General features: G+C 33.7%; 3 protein-coding genes across 4 annotated transcripts; 2 read left to right on the top strand and 1 right to left on the bottom strand.

Moving 5' to 3' along the window:
* Positions 1 to 317: 317 nt before the first annotated feature.
* On the top strand, positions 318 to 1,365 carry LOC123199352 (photosystem I reaction center subunit N, chloroplastic-like). The gene is made up of 3 exons (XM_044614316.1): positions 318 to 781; positions 863 to 988; positions 1,118 to 1,365. The coding sequence occupies exons 1-3, from the start codon at positions 479 to 481 to the stop codon at positions 1,205 to 1,207; spliced, it is 519 nt and encodes a 172-aa protein (XP_044470251.1). The 5' UTR covers positions 318 to 478; the 3' UTR covers positions 1,208 to 1,365.
* Positions 1,366 to 2,865: 1,500 nt separating this feature from the next.
* LOC123199753 (probable polygalacturonase) lies at positions 2,866 to 10,385 on the top strand. Its single transcript, XM_044614804.1, has 5 exons — positions 2,866 to 3,476; positions 4,045 to 4,165; positions 8,327 to 8,501; positions 8,912 to 8,982; positions 9,101 to 10,385. The coding sequence occupies exons 1-5, from the start codon at positions 3,006 to 3,008 to the stop codon at positions 9,733 to 9,735; spliced, it is 1,473 nt and encodes a 490-aa protein (XP_044470739.1). The 5' UTR covers positions 2,866 to 3,005; the 3' UTR covers positions 9,736 to 10,385.
* LOC123199754 (cytochrome c-type biogenesis protein CcmE homolog, mitochondrial-like) lies at positions 9,497 to 12,660 on the bottom strand. Of its 2 annotated transcripts, XM_044614806.1 has the most exons (3): positions 12,516 to 12,660; positions 11,238 to 12,111; positions 9,497 to 9,587 (listed from the first exon to the last, which is right to left on the bottom strand). In XM_044614806.1, exon 2 carries the CDS (start codon positions 12,001 to 12,003, stop codon positions 11,245 to 11,247), a length of 759 nt encoding a protein of 252 aa, XP_044470741.1. In that variant the 5' UTR covers positions 12,004 to 12,111; positions 12,516 to 12,660; the 3' UTR covers positions 9,497 to 9,587; positions 11,238 to 11,244. The 2 variants fall into 2 exon arrangements, with proteins under 2 accessions (XP_044470741.1, XP_044470740.1); XM_044614805.1 differs by lacking the exon at positions 9,497 to 9,587 and having other exon boundaries at positions 10,909 to 12,111.
* Positions 12,661 to 15,969: the final 3,309 nt, after the last annotated feature.

The raw sequence follows: 15,969 nt of genomic DNA, 5'->3' as shown, positions 1-15,969 counted from the left end.
ATTCTAGAATTATGTAGGAAAGGCTCATTACTTACAAGTGTTTGTATATTATATTAATAATGTCAATAATAATAATAAGACTAATAATAATTCTTTAATTAAGATGTCATAATATAAATTTATTAGGACTATAAGCAGACATTATTGGATTATTTTTATGTTAAAATAGTTTCTTCATTCATCGTCATTCACTCACAAAAATGCGTAAAATTTTTATCTGTGCATATAATCTGTCCGGAGTAAGTGGCTTTCAAAGTGGGTCCAAATTTCAAGCTGTCCACACAAATATTTCATTTGGTTCAGCCTCTAAGTGCCCAAGTTTACCAATAGGAGTGAGGCAATCTCACCTTATCCACACTCCGTCCACAATCTTTTGTCCCCATTCATCATATCTTCCACATCATAACCAAACCAGCCATTAAGCCTTGACCATTTGTGTCTTTGATCTCTCTTCAGTTTTCATATTTTTGCTGAATCAATGGCAGCCATGAACTCCAGTGTCTTGACCTGCAGCTATGCCATTTCAGGCTCTGCAGGATCCTCTGAGCTCAATGCAAAGATATCTTCAATACCTTCTGTGGCCTCTCCTGGACTCAACAAGCTGCCTGTGATCAGGGCTCAAATGGCTCCTGTGCCAAAAGAATCCAAAAGAAATGAAGCAAAGAAAGCTGCAATGGCGTTTTTGGCAGTTACCCTTTTCACGACAAGTGTTGCTTCTTCTTCTTTTTCTGCAAATGCTGGTGTCATTGAAGAGTACCTTGAAAAGAGTAAAGTTAACAAGGTTTGGCTTCTTGCTTGCTTGTTTCCGCGGATAAAAATGTTGTTATTTTATATTATCTTAACAAAAGTGTTATTGTTTCAGGAATTGAATGACAAGAAGAGACTGGCTACAAGTGGAGCAAACTTTGCTAGAGCATACACAGTTGAATTTGGAACCTGCAAGTTCCCTGAGAACTTCACTGGATGCCAAGATCTTGCCAAGCAAAAGGTTTGGAAGGGAGGAATAATTATCTTTGGCCTCAAACATATTTAATATTGAGATTTCATTTAGATATATACTAGTTTTGATGGTTAATTTGGATTTGATAAATAAAATAATTAATTGTTTTGTATGCAGAAAGTGCCATTTATCACTGATGATCTGCAGTTGGAGTGTGAAGGGAAGGACAAATTCAAGTGTGGTTCGAATGTATTCTGGAAATGGTGAAACTGAAGAGGGAAAACTCTGAAAATATTTGTATCTTTCTCACTGTGTATCTAGTTTTCTATTAATGGAAGTTGACATCCCTGGCCTTTGTTTTTAAGAAAATAGAATGGTTTTGTGCCCCGAAAATAAATGCTGGTATGATAGTTATTTGGATGTTATTTTGATAATGTTCTTAGTTAAAATATACTGATGATAACCTGATACGCAAATATTAACTTGTCACTTTTTGATTCAATTTGCCGGTAGACAGAGAGCAATGTTTTCATGTCGTTCTTGGCCATTCTTGCATAGTTAACAGAAGCTTTTTGTCTCGTCAAGCTATTTATTTATACCTAACAACTGGTTGAATATAGGTGGTTAGGTTGATTTTCATGGTTTATATTGCTTTTTTGGCGAGTGTATTATTGGGATATAAAATAATACAAGCGCTTTTGTTGAGTTGAAGTAATTTTTTGCGATCTGGGTAGAGTTAGGTGACCTGGAACAATCGGTAATTCTTGAGTTGAAATAATTTTGAACTAGTGTTGTCACTTTTTAGAACCTATGCCTGGACGAAACTTAAAGGGTATCCTTGTTTTAAAGCTATGATTTACTTAGCCTTACTTGGACAAAACGAGATGGATGGCAAAAGTTCTAGACTTGGCCCGAAATAGTCTGCTCCAAGAAAATGAAAGAATTCAGAAGATTAAGTTTGTCAGTTAATTTAACTTGCATAAAAAATTTCACATTCCAAAATATAAAATAATAAAAGCCATTAAGCGAGCAAGAGATTTGCAGATATTAAAATCTTTAAAGCTTTCATTTCACATTCAATAAATTAAATTCCTCTTCATGTTTGGAAATGCAAAACCCAACTTTCTTTCTTTCTTTCTTAAGATTCCTTACATGACATGACAAGTACATTTAAAGTTAAATTTTTAAAAACAAATAATAATGAATTAAATAAAACATATATGACGAAATTAAATTTACCATTAAAATAAAATATATATATATTTAATTATTTCATAAGTTGGATAGTGGGAATCATCAATACATCCCACATGTATTGATATGTCTTTTTAAACTATAATAAAAAGACCATAAATCAAAATTGATGAGATAATAAATATACAAATATATATATATATATATATAAATAAATATGTTAATAATAAAATAATATTTACACAAACGATACTAATCACAAAATTAATGTTTATGAATTTTTACAAAATTAAAATTATTTTATTATTTTACATAAAAAATATCCCCTTTAAAATAGAAAAAAAAAGGGAGGATTTTTCAAGAGTCCCGTGAATGGCGGCTCCTTTCCGCCGCTGTCTCGTGGAGATCACCAACACGCTACACGCTCACTTTCCTTCATGCCAACAATTTATCCTCTACGTCACTCCCCACGTTTTCTAATCCTACTCCACCAATTCTTACCAACAGCGTGTCCAAATAAATCCACCACTGACACGCGTCAAACATTCAGTGACTAAAAACAACATACGCCCTTCACTGCACCGGACAAACCGGATCGGAGCTTTCCTAGTAATGTCCGAACCGGACACACGTCAACTCCTTCAAAATAAAAAAAAGTTGCTAGATTGCGCCGTTTGCGCATTGCCCACCTCATTCTTCTTCTTCACGTAGCACACCACTGTTTCATTCTCACAACCAAAACAAACATCTCTTTCTTCCTCTCAACATAAATAATTTATACGTGTCAAAAACTGAAAAAAACGAGTTTTTTCTTGTGTCAGAAAACTGATTTCGAAAGTTTTAATTTCAAATTTTTATTATCTTTTTATGCATGCAAAGTGAAGAGAAGATTATGGAGTCGGAAAAACTAAGTTTGCATGCCTTTATGGGAAAGTTTAGGAGCCCTTCATGGGCGCCGTTTCTTCTTCTTCTTATGACTTTGGTGATAATTCTCTCTTTCCAAATTACGACAAAGTCTGTGAATCCCATCCGGGTCAGTCTTTTTTCAGGGTCGTCGGGGTCCGATCAATGGTTTGCTTACCCGGAAACGTGTTCCGGGTTCTTGGGGCAGTTGCCGATGAGGAAAGTTGTGATGTCGTTAAAGGATTTCGGAGGTGTTGGAGATGGGAAAACGTCGAATACCGAAACGTTTCGGAGAGCGATACGGTACATGCAAGGGTTCGGAGATAAAGGAGGCAGCCAGTTGAATGTGCCGGCAGGTACTTGGCTTACCGGAAGCTTCAATCTCACCAGTAATTTCACGCTGTTCCTTGAAAAGGGTGCTGTAATTTTGGGCTCTCCGGTAATCAAAATCATTCCTTCTTGGTTTTATTTTTTGTAATTTTATAATCAGGGTTTCTCATATTTTTTTGCTTGTTTTAAGTGTAACGTTTGATTATGTGTCTTGGCTTGGATCATGGTTTAAGAATTAAAAGCAAGAAGGGTTTTAGATGAAAATTTGAATTGGGGAAGTTAAGATGAGTTATTCAGTTGCTTGACATATAGTTTGTGATCAGTATTAGTTTAATTTGGGGAGTCGGAAGGTAGGTAGACCAGTCATACATCTCAATCTCATTTGTCCTTTTGTTACCTTTTCTTTGAAAGGAGAAAGAAAGATGGTGTTCGTGCTGATTCTTTATGCAATGCCAATCAAAGGGACCCACAAAATAAAAAGTAGTCAGGTTGCTGCTGGCCGTAATTTTTCTGGACATGACAATTTTCAATTCATTTGTTGTGACAAGGAATGATTATTGACTTTATTTTGATGGGGAGCAATCTTATTAGACGAATCATATACAGCTAAAATCGATGTTTTTTATGACTGTAACAGTGTAATTCCTGCTCATTTTTGTTTTTGATTAATTTAATAGGAGGCTGATGAATGGCCCATCATAGCGCCATTGCCGTCTTATGGAAGAGGGAGAGAGAGATTAGGAGGAAGACATATTAGCCTTATTCATGGAGATGGCCTTGTCAATGTTGTCATTACAGGTATGGATTCTTTTTCGCTTTGAATTTTTTATTCTTGATTGCATAAACAATGTTTTATAATGCATTTCATAATCATGAAGAAGTGAAAACGGAGGAAAATAAAAATGAAGTTTTTGTGCACAAGATATATTTATGTGATATAGCTTTTATCTACCTTTCACGGTGTAGTGGACAGAAACTTAATTCTGAAGAAAAGATTTACTCGGTATTCTGTCTTTATTAACTTACCAAAAAAACAAAATTCTAGTAAATTGAATCACTATTTACTTAAATAAGATGTGTTAAAAAAAATCCCCAAATGGAACAAACCCAATATTGAATAACCGAAAAATGGTTCAGATCCTGGTTAAGATTTTGGCCAAATTAGTTTTTCAATTCAATTATTGATTTGATTGTATTTGTAAACTAGTTATGAAAAGAGATGATTAGAGAATATTTTGATATATTGATTTAAAGAAAAGAATAATATTATATTGGAAGTGTATCTGACTAATTTAGGAAAACTGTTAACTATGTTTATCTAATTTGGAAAAAATATCTTTGAATTCCTATTCTACATGATATATTCTCTATTTACATGATATTACAATAAATATTTTAGCACTCCCTTTCAAATTGGAGTATATAAGTCACATGCACTAAACATATTACAAATATAATTAATTTGAGGACCTTGGAGAGATTTAATAAGAATGTCAACAAGTTGATCGTTTGAACTGACATGACTTGCGATAATGCTGTTGGACATAATCTTTTCACGAATAAAATGACCATCAATTTTTATGTACTTTGTCCTTCATGAAAAATTGGGTTAGAAGAAATGTGAAATGCATTTTGGTTGTCACAAAGTAATGAAATTTGTGATATATCTGCAAACTTTAACTCTTGAGTTAACTGCTTCAATCAGACAAGTTCTCAGATAATTAAGGTCATAGCATGATACTCTGCTTCTGCACTTGATTTGACCACAACATTTTTTTTTTTTTACTTTTCTATGATATGAGATTTCCTTCAGTAAATGCACAATACAAGAAGTAGATTGTCTGTTTGACAGTGAACTTGCCAAATCAGCATCTAAATATCCAACAACATGTGTATAACCCATATTCTCATAGAGTAAACCTTTTTTTGAGGTTCCCTTGATATACCTAGAATCTGAATAACCGCATCTTAATGATGGTCACATGGAGAAGGAGAAACTGACTAATACTGACTGAAAATGAAAGGTTAGGTTGTGTATTGGTGAGATTATTGAGTTTACCAACTAACCTTCGATATCTCCTAAGGTTTGTAATGGGCTCCTTTTGTCCAGGTAAGAGCTTAATATTAAGATTCATCAAAGAGTTTATGGGTTTGTACTGGGAAAATAAATTAAGGTTACCAGAAATATGATCAAAAGCACCTGTAAGAGTCAAAGGTTGTTGAGATTGATTGTTAGAGGAATCAAGAAGGTTTGTCTAAATAACATTGGTTATCCAAGGAGGACAACCATGTAGTTTATAACATTTTACTCTGATATGACCTCATTTATGGCAATAACTACACGATCTCTATGTTGAGTTTGAGAGGCAAGAACAGATGTGTCTAAGCTGAAATAACTAGAGGAACCTATTATAATACCTAGAAATGACATACGAAGTAATTGAGCAAAGACCTCATCAAGGGATGGTATAACAACACTGGCCAAAATCTGATCCAGAACAAAATCAAGGTTAGGACTAAGAAAAACTAAAGTCAACATCATAAAGAATTTATCCCAGTGGTCCAAGTCTTTTACAACCAACTTATTGGCAGGAAGAAGTGAGTTGAATTCAACTTTAAGAAAAGACATTCGTCTAAGAAATTCTAACATGTTTATTTCTTGTTGTTTTAGATGAACTAGATTAGATACTACCAAGTATAATTGTTGGTTGTCATTGGCATAAAGGAGCTTGGCTTGAGTTCATATTTCAAAACAAGTTCAATAGACCTGACAAATGGGTTAAAGCTAGGTGTTAGTCATATCCCATGACATACTGCATAAGGCAACATCAGTTCTAATCTAGGTAGCTTTATCAGATTTTATGTCCTCAACTTTGGTTGTTAAATGGTCTTCGATACTTTGTCCTATACACCATAGTTCAATAAAGGCCACCCACGGAACATAATTACTATTGCCAACTAACTTCTCAGTTGTGATTATCAGGAGCGAATTGAAAGGAAAAGTTTACATGATTTGGAGTTCTTAATAGCCATATTAGATAAAACACAATGGAGAAATCAATCAAAATTGATTGGAAGCTATTGAAAAACACCTGGAAACGATGTTAACAAATCAAACACAGTTCGAAGAAAAGGAAAAATCCAACAGACTTTTTTAATGATGATAGAGACGACCGATGACAAATAGGAGCGTGACTAACTAGAAAAGATGCATCAATGCTATCTGAAGATGATAATACTGATGGTGTAGAGTCACGCATACCAAAAAAATAGATCAAAGAAGACGATCCAAGGAGGAAATGGCTAACATGTGCAACAAATTTTAGTGATCGATGATGGTGGGGTCACTATAGAATGACTTGTTGGTATCTTTTAAGTCCACTTAGAGAGGCGATGTTGTTGCATGCTCGTTAGAGAAGGAGATTTGCAACAAAGGCTACCAAGAGAACTAACAATGTTGGAGGTGCATACGACGATGAATGGTGACACTCTTTCTAAAGGTTTGTCAACAAGGTCGTTCCAGTCACAATGGTGTAGGCATGACTACCGAAAAAGGATAAAAACGCAATGGTTAAAGAAAATAGCCGAAAAATGACTTGGAATCGCCATAAAACAAGTTAGGATCGTCGAAAAAAAATTTTAGAAGTCTAATATAGGCTCTGATACCATATGGAAAGAGATGATTAGAGAATATTTTGATATATTGATTTAAAGAAAAGAATAACATTTTCTAGGAAATGTATCTGACTAATCTAAGAAAACTATTAACTACATCTATCTAATTTAGATAAGATATCTTCGAATTTCTATTCTACATGATGTATTTCTTATTTAAATGATATTACAATAGATATTTCAACACTAGTTAATTGAATCAAATTGGTTTTAAATGTTAAAAAGAAATACAAATCGAAGAAAATGTTGGAATTCCAATTCAATTTGCCAAATTGCTCGTTCAATAAGAATGACCTTATTCTATTGTTTATTCACTACTCTAGAATAATTTATGAAAACTTGATAAAAAGGTATAGTCTAAAGCCATATGACCACTCCAAATTTGGAACATGGTTCTTATGAAAATTTAGTTCGAAAGTGATTAACCAAAAATTTAGTTTGGTTATTGGTATTTTTAGTTCAGTTCAAAGTTAGTTAATTTTTCAACAAATTTGGTTTTAAATTAAAGTATCCTTTGAATTGAAAAACTGATATGGTTCAAAATCAATTAATTTTTCAACCTATTTGATTTCAATTGAAAGTTTTCGTCAAACCAAAAAACTAGTTTGGCTCAAAAAGTGGTCAAACTGGTTCAGTTTATCAATTTTGTACACCCCTAACCTTAATATACTTTCAATATTAGTTTCTTTGAAGATTTCCAAGATATGCAGAAGGAAATGAAATTCCCCTTCCTCTCGTTGATAAATAATTTTAGTGGATTTTATAGTTTCTGCCTCTCTCTTGCCCATTTATGGGACACTCTCTTTCCTTTCCTCTCATCTTTTATTTCCTTCATTGACCTATTTTTCTTCAACCAACAACAGGTTAAGATCTCATAAAATAATTGTGCATGAAGAAAATTATTATATGTTTGAAAATTTGCTCCGTAGTCGTTAGGTGACAAAAATTGTAATTAGAAATCGGTTCCCTTCCAGAATGATGAATGTCATTTATTTTCTAATGTCCAAAAATGTACAGTTTTATTTACTAGTGTCTAAAACCGAATTTATTGGATTAATTAGACCGTAAACCTTAAGATATAGTGACCAAATTCACAACTATTACATTAGATAAGTCAGAGTTTCATAACTTTATATATATATATATACACATACAAAAAAAAAAAAAAAAAACCAGAATATGTCATATACATTTTCTATTTACCCTTTTGTAAACCATAGATATGGATCGAGTTGACTGGTTTATCAAGTGCATATGATTTTTTTTTTTTTTTGGCATCTGCAGGACAGAATGGGACGGTCGATGGTCAGGGGAAAATGTGGTGGGACTTATGGTGGAACAGAACATTGCAGCACACAAGAGGCCACCTCCTAGAACTGAAGAACTCTCGTAACATTCTTATCTCAAATCTCACCTTCCTTAACTCTCCCTTCTGGACTATCCATCCAGTTTACTGCAGGTTCGGCATTTTTCCAAATCCTCACTTATGGTTTTTAATTATTTCATTATCTTAGGTACTGTCTGCTAACATGACAGAGTTAAGCTACTCTAAAGTGCTATCGCATTAGACCAGTTAAGAATTTTTAGTATAATAATTAAACAAGCTGAATATGTAGTTCTTTCTATCCAAATATGAGTCATAATATCCCATCCCTGAGCTAATGTTGAAGATTAAACTTTCCCCACCCTTGGGACTTTAATAACGCTTGCCATGGAATTGAAGCAACAAAGGATACTTGTGAAACAGAATCATCATATATACACTAGCAATCATGATTAGGGTGCATTTTGTTTCTACTGATCTGTCATCGCGAATATGTCTTATATCGGACCACCAAAATACAACTTTTTTTTTTTTTCCTGTTTCAGTAATGTTATTATTAGGTGCATGACAATCCTGGCTCCTCTTGATGCACCAAATACTGATGGTATAGATCCAGGTATACTAATGTGTTCCTCTTTTCGTTATGTAGTGTTTTGTTTTATGTTACATCCAAGCTTCATATTTACTAAACCTATTTTGACATATATATTCCTTGTCTTTACTTTCTAAAACAGACTCTTGCTCCAATGTGTGTATTGAAGATTGTTATATAGAAAGTGGGGATGATCTAGTTGCGGTAAAGAGCGGATGGGACCAGTATGGCATCGCCATGGCTCATCCAAGCTCAAACATCATAGTGAGGAGAGTTTCAGGCACTACCCCAACTTGCTCTGGCGTTGGAATAGGTAGTGAGATGTCTGGAGGGATTTTTAATATAACCATAGATCATTTAAATGTTTGGAATTCAGGAGCTGGCGTGCGTATAAAGACTGACAAAGGTAGAGGGGGATACATTGCAAATATCACGATAAGCAATATAACAATGGACAAAGTGAAGGTACCCATAAGGTTCAGTAGAGGCTCTAATGACCATCCCGACAATGGATGGGATCCCAAAGCTGTTCCTAATGTGAAGGGTATTTACATTAGCAATGTTGTCAGTGTAAATTCCACAAAAGCCCCAGTTCTACTAGGCATTGAAGATGCACAATTTGAAGAAATCTGCATGAAAAATATTAGTCTGTTAGGCTTAACCCCATCTGCAAAATGGCAATGTGAGTTTGTTTCAGGTTTCAGCAATCAGGTGTTCCCTTTACCATGTCCCCAGTTACAGAAAAATGGCTCTTCTTCCAGGTGTTCATTTTCCTGAACTTTGGGTGGTTTTGGATGTGTATACAAGAAATTTAGGTTTACGCTGTTGGGTTCAATGTGTTTGCATTCAGAAATGAAGTCTGCATTCAGCAAAATGGATTTGAATGTTAGACCTGCACATTGGCATTGAAAGCTCAGATTTGTTGGAGCTGAGCAAGTGAAGTTTTTCATCTTTACATGAAATGTTAATGAGCTTAACAAAACACCACTGGTTCAGTCACAACCCAGAATTATGGCGGAAAAGTAATTTTTCTTGTTCAATTGGACTGGCTTGGTGTGAACAGGTTTGTCAATGGCTGCTACAAATGTTGCATTATTAGTTTATCAATTGAAAAGATACTTTACTGACCTTGACTGATTCTATGCATTCAATTTCAAGAGATGTGTAAAGGGTACTTATAGGTCCTAGCTAAGTTAAGAGCGTGGAAAGGGAAAAAGGAAAGTGAAGTTGCATAGAGCATACATGAAACAGATGCTATATCGGAATATAGTAATATGATATAAAATTTCAGTTTTCATTTGTTGTAAGCTTAGTATTAGAATGTTGAGTTTAAGTGTTAGATGTTAAGAAAATATACTTGTTTCATGTTCCGACATGAAGTTTTATTATTGATTAGTTGTATGTTCATTTATTATTGATTGGTTGTATGACTGTTCATTCCTATGGAGAGCTTTTGAAGGAAGGTTTTGGGATCAATTGTTAAAAAGAATAAAATGGGGTAAAAAGATGGTAGAGACAGTATGAACTGGGAAGATGTCAGTACCTAAATCTTCCTCTTCACAGAGTATGCCTTACCACATATTTTCATATAATGAACAGTAGCCACATGTAACAGAAGCTTACTCTCAAGCCAAAATTCTTAACAAAAAAATAAAACTTGCCATACAATAAATTTAAACATTTAGACCAACATCAATCACCACATAGTGGAATATTTCTACCAAAAAGTCATGACAATAACTAAAATTCAGGATTAAGTCAAAGAAGTTACATCACCTGAAACTTTAGTTTGAATACTAATTAATGAACAAAAACACTGATTCCATAAACGCACTACATAGAAATAATACTAGCAAACGTAAAAAACATATATATGACCTCACAATTTTACATTTACGAAGAATAATATGGAGTTTGCATTCAAACAACAAAATATCCTCCAACATAAGATTTTAAAATCAAATGCTACTCATAAATAGCATTTACTCATCACTGTAACAATGTAAATCTGAATTCTCACAAAATTATTGGGGAAAAGAATGAAAAAGTGACAAAAAAGACCAACGACTGGCATTACAACCTTTAAAAAAGAAAAAAAAAAGAACCCTCAAGTGAAATCTCTTCCTTCACCTAAAACTACCAGAGTCCCCAACCATCCAAAACTGTATAGATGCATAAGGGCATTATATTTTAAGTTACAATAACTCTATTCCCAAATAATACATGTATGAGTACTTCAAAAATCAAATATCAATTAATTGAAGCCAATGAAATCATACCTTGGATCTATGATTCTTTAACTCCCTGTTGCTGCTCCTCAATTATCTTCTTATTCTTCTCAATTGCTGCAGCAACCTCTGGAGGCATATACTTCTCATCATGCTTAGCCAGAACTTCGATTGCTGCAAAATAACAATCTCCGTTTCTTGCCTTCTCTGAAACATTCTTATTTGATTTCAAATTCTTTATCTCCTCCGTAAATGGCTTGACGAAACCCTCTACAACCACTGAATGACCCTCTCTAAACAAATCGGGTAATGAGCCCTGATACCTAACTAATATATCAGTAATTAAGTCAGTGATCACAAATTCTATATCTGGAGAAGATGCCGGATGGGCCACACTGCCTTCAAGGACTAAACCGCCAAGCCTGAACTTGGTTTTTGTCGGGTTTGCTTGGTATTTTTCAAGAGCTTCAGTTGGAGTTACATAAAAGACTAATTGATCTTGAAAATTGTTGAGGACAATTACTATGAACCCAGCGATACAGCTGAAGGTCAATGCATAGGTCCAGAGACGACGGTTCTGTAGTTGTCGAGCTCGGGCTCCAATGTCAACCTTGTTGGACCGAGCCGGGTGACGACGGGCAGTGGAGAGGAATCGTAATGAGTTATAGCCATTGATTTGGTGGTGGAAATCAGACAAGGAGGAAAATATTGGCTGAGATCTAATAAGGGTGGCAGCCGGAGTTAAGACGAGTTGGGGATTGTGGCAGAGAGTATTGAAAAGTTGGGATCTGAGACGAGCGGTAAATCTGGTGGCCATTTTGGATTTTTCTCAAGAAAACTTTGAAAGGAAGTTAGTTTCAACCTCTTCTATATCAGACCAAAAGAACGAATTTCAACAATTCTTGCACTTCTGCGCCAGGATAAGCTACAATGAAGAGTTTAAGCAAAAGGTTAAAACCAATGAGATAAAAATTAAATTTTTACAAAAGATAAAATACACAATAATAATACTAAAATGTATATGATCCCTAAACTTAAAAAATAAAAACCTGCTAAATTTGGAATATTTCCAACATATATGTTAAAAAATTATCGCAAAAGCCCTAATTTCTCTTCCAACGAGAAAAAAGTAGACCAAAAAAATTATTGGGCAAGAGCCACAACTAAGCTAGTTCAAACGTATTAATACAAGTAATATTGATACAATAAAAATAAATAAATAATCATAAAAAAAAAAAACTGTGGATCGTGAAGGAGTTGAATGAAATCTGTTATGAGCTTCATCAAACTAGATCAATGGAATAATACAACAGAAGGGATTCCAGGTACCTAGAGAAGACTCGACGGCGGCGTCGGTGAAGGGGAGGAGTATGAAGGACCTCGACGCAGTGCGGGTGAAAGTCGAGGGCTGCGCAGGCAAGGCTGCTGGTGTTACTGTTTTGAATTAAGGGGCGGCGATTGGGATTATATGGTGAGTTTGGTGGGGAATCCCAAATGTACCCTTATTAATATTTTGATTTAAAAATAGTTAATTTTTATTTATGAAGGATGAAGGACTGCATAAGTAATTCTTCGGGATTTTAGGAGCGCATACAAGGTTGGATTCGAACCGAATCGAGCTCAAACTTAGCTCGGTTTGCATATAATAGAATTCAAATTCGAGCTCGTTAAGCTCGTAAAAACTAAACTTGAACTAGATTTGAATTCAGTTCAACTCGTTTCGAGCTCGAGCTTTTAACTAGTTCATTATTAAAACGATGTCATTTTAATACATATTGGTTAAAATGATATTATTTTATATCAAAATTTTTAATTCACAAATTTGAGGAGTAGCTCAAGCTTGAGCCAGAACTCAAAAATGTTGGCTCAAGTTTATAAAGGGCTACTCGTTTCAGGCTCATTCGAATCGAGTCTGAACTTGAACAAACTCGGTTCGAATCTAACTCTAAGTGTTTATATATATAACAGAGTCAAATTCGAGTTTGAGTCGATTCATATTCGATTCAATTTAAAAAAGTCGAACTTGAACTTAGACTCAAGTTTGATGAATTCTCTTTAAACTAGTTTGAGCTTGATTCAGGTTGAAATGAGTCAAGCTTTAGTTCAGTTTGAGTTTGATTGCAATACCAAACCGAGTTTGAGTTTGGGTTGGGAGCGATATTATGGTTGAGCCAAAATTGGTCAAAATAACATTGTTTTAATATTTGTCAAAACAATATCATTTTAGTCGATTTGAATCAAGTTTTTTTAAGTCGTAAACTTGGCGAGCTGATCACCAAATAATCAATCTCGATAATATAAACTTTAAAGCTTGAGCTTGCCTAAGCGAAGGTCATTTCTAACTTATTCGAGTTAAACCAACAAATGAACCTAGTCATAAAATATCATGTACTTATGAATCCAAACTATTGAATCAAGGATGTAAACCAAATAGAGCCAAGTCGAGCAGTGCTTGGCTTGAACTCAACTTAATTATCCTAGGAGAGAGCTTGAGCTCGCTAAGTTGGTAATATTATGGCTCAAGTTTGAGCTCAAGCTCAAAGCAAGAATGAATGACTCTACTTCGACTTAAAAAATTATTTTAAAATATTATATATAAACATATAACTTATATATTTATCAGTTACACATTTATATTCAAAGTTAGGAAGAAAGATTTTAAGGGTATAAATACAAGTTTGATACTATTAAGGTTATATTGATATTTTACTTGAGTTGAGTCATGAGTTTGTGAGCTTATTGAGCCCACTAACATTAAACTTGAGTTTGGCTTGAGAGTTGATCTCAAATGGCTCACATGGATTGACTTGTTTACACCCCTAACATATAACACTAAATAGCAGAAAAATTCGTATAAGGCGATAACTCCTCTCATCACACAAGTCAATGTTATTGCATTTAAGCGTTCTTCCTTAGTTATGAAGTCATCACCAAGTTAGACTAAGGTCGGTGGGCACTCGTTGTCTTCAAAACTTGTTGCCCTAATCCTAATGCACATAGATATGTTGTCCAAAGTCTATACTAAAGCAATAATATTATAATAAGAGTAATATATAAGATATGTTTAGCTTTACATTGAGTATGCTCATGTTAATATTGTTGTCAATATACATTCATGTTAAGTCATATTTATACAATGACAAGTGAAACCCTTTATCTGTAAGCACTTATATTTACAGGTATGTCAAGATAAATACCCTTAGAATGGTAGAATTGTAACGAAATGATCATTGTATATCTTGATTATGAAAAAACCTATGTGTATGTTGGTAGCCATCTAGAAATGTCTATAATGTTGGTGTTTGTGATCCTTAATCTATCAAACAAGGCAACAAAGTACATATATAACTAGAAAATTTTGATCACCAAACAACCCCCATAGGACCAAAAGGTTGTTGTACAAATAATAAAATGGTTTGGAATGGAAACTTGTGTTTGGAGGTTCCTTTAACCTTGGATTTGCCCCAAATTCATCTTGAATTCTTCTACAACTATTTACAATGTAGTAGGGTCTTTACTCATCCATAAAGAGGCACTCACAAACACTTGAATGTGTGAAAAGACGTTTAAGGCTTTGGTGATTGCTAGATCACCTTAATTTTGTGAAAAAATTAAAAGAAGTTTCAAATTGAGGTTTATTTGGAAGCAAAAAAGATACTTCAGTGATGTTTACTTAAATAATGAGGAAGTCTCTAGAAAAGGTTTAAGAGTTATTAGAATTTGAAGTCGATGAAAATTTTAGGGTTTTAAAGAAATTTCTAAGGTTGTAAAAAAGTTTGAAAGCTTAATATGGTTTTAAGGTAAAGAATCTAGGATGTGATTTCTAGATAGTCTTTAATAAATGAGTTTGGACTGTGTGGGAATTAACCCTAGTTGTTAAAGTTGAGTCAATGACATGTGGTGACAATTTAGTGAGATACTTGAACCATAACTTAATAATGAATTATGATAATTTGAGTCATTGTGATAGCGTATGACACACACGTGTGACATATTAAATGCAAACTGGAAATGTCACTTTTGCGTCATGTTGCAAGCAAGAATCTTGATTGTCCACTTGTCTTTATAAGTGAAAAGATTTTGAAGCTTTACTTGCACAATTAAAATTGGGGGTAGTTGTCACATGGTCAAACTTCTCTTTAACAAAACACATAAGAGATGCATTGAAGAAATAACTTGTCATGTGACTAAATGTGTCATCTACATACAAATCAACCTAGAATATGAGTAGAAGCCCTACTATCAGATTGAAAGTAGTAGGATAGATGATCTTGACAATTTTAGCAATTTTTATTTTCTTTTTTAGACATATCATTTTCATTTCTTATATTTGAGAGATTATCATCTATCTATATACTTTATCTTTATAAGATAGAAACTATCCCCAACTTTTCTTGGATAACATAATCAATAAAATTCATTAGACATGTACTAGGTTTTGAATACATTGTTTCATGTGATTGCACGATCATCATTTCTTCTTGTATACAAATAGAAGATTGTATGGAGGCAAAGAAATGTTATATTAATATCTCATTTTATTATTCTATCAAAATTTCTCCAAAATACTAATAATATAATAATGGACATAGACTTTCAAATAGTAGACTGAACTATTTAAAACATCTTATGTGAGATTTAAAAAATCTTCATCTCAAGTGGTTTATGTAACATCCCTCCCTAGAAGTACTACCCATCGAAGGAGAAATGTTACGAATTAATATTCGAAGCGTCTATTTTTTTTTCTTTTTAAAAATACTTTAAAATAAATGCATCATTAAAA

Source organism: Mangifera indica, chromosome 16 (genome assembly GCF_011075055.1).
Source record: "Mangifera indica cultivar Alphonso chromosome 16, CATAS_Mindica_2.1, whole genome shotgun sequence".
NCBI lineage: Eukaryota > Viridiplantae > Streptophyta > Magnoliopsida > Sapindales > Anacardiaceae > Mangifera > Mangifera indica.
This window is presented reverse-complemented; position numbering and strand designations above follow the sequence as displayed.

Coding starts and splice junctions, on each gene's coding strand:
- LOC123199754 (XM_044614806.1), bottom strand. CDS start 12,003: ATGGCCACCAGATTTACCGCTCGTCTCAGATCCCAACTTTTCAATACT.
- LOC123199352 (XM_044614316.1), top strand. CDS start 479: ATGGCAGCCATGAACTCCAGTGTCTTGACCTGCAGCTATGCCATTTCA. Junction 782..862: donor AAAAGAGTAAAGTTAACAAG/GTTTGGCTTCTT, acceptor TTATTGTTTCAG/GAATTGAATGACAAGAAGAG. Junction 989..1,117: donor AAGATCTTGCCAAGCAAAAG/GTTTGGAAGGGA, acceptor TTTTGTATGCAG/AAAGTGCCATTTATCACTGA.
- LOC123199753 (XM_044614804.1), top strand. CDS start 3,006: ATGCAAAGTGAAGAGAAGATTATGGAGTCGGAAAAACTAAGTTTGCAT. Junction 4,166..8,326: donor TGTCAATGTTGTCATTACAG/GTATGGATTCTT, acceptor TGGCATCTGCAG/GACAGAATGGGACGGTCGAT. Junction 8,983..9,100: donor TACTGATGGTATAGATCCAG/GTATACTAATGT, acceptor TTTCTAAAACAG/ACTCTTGCTCCAATGTGTGT.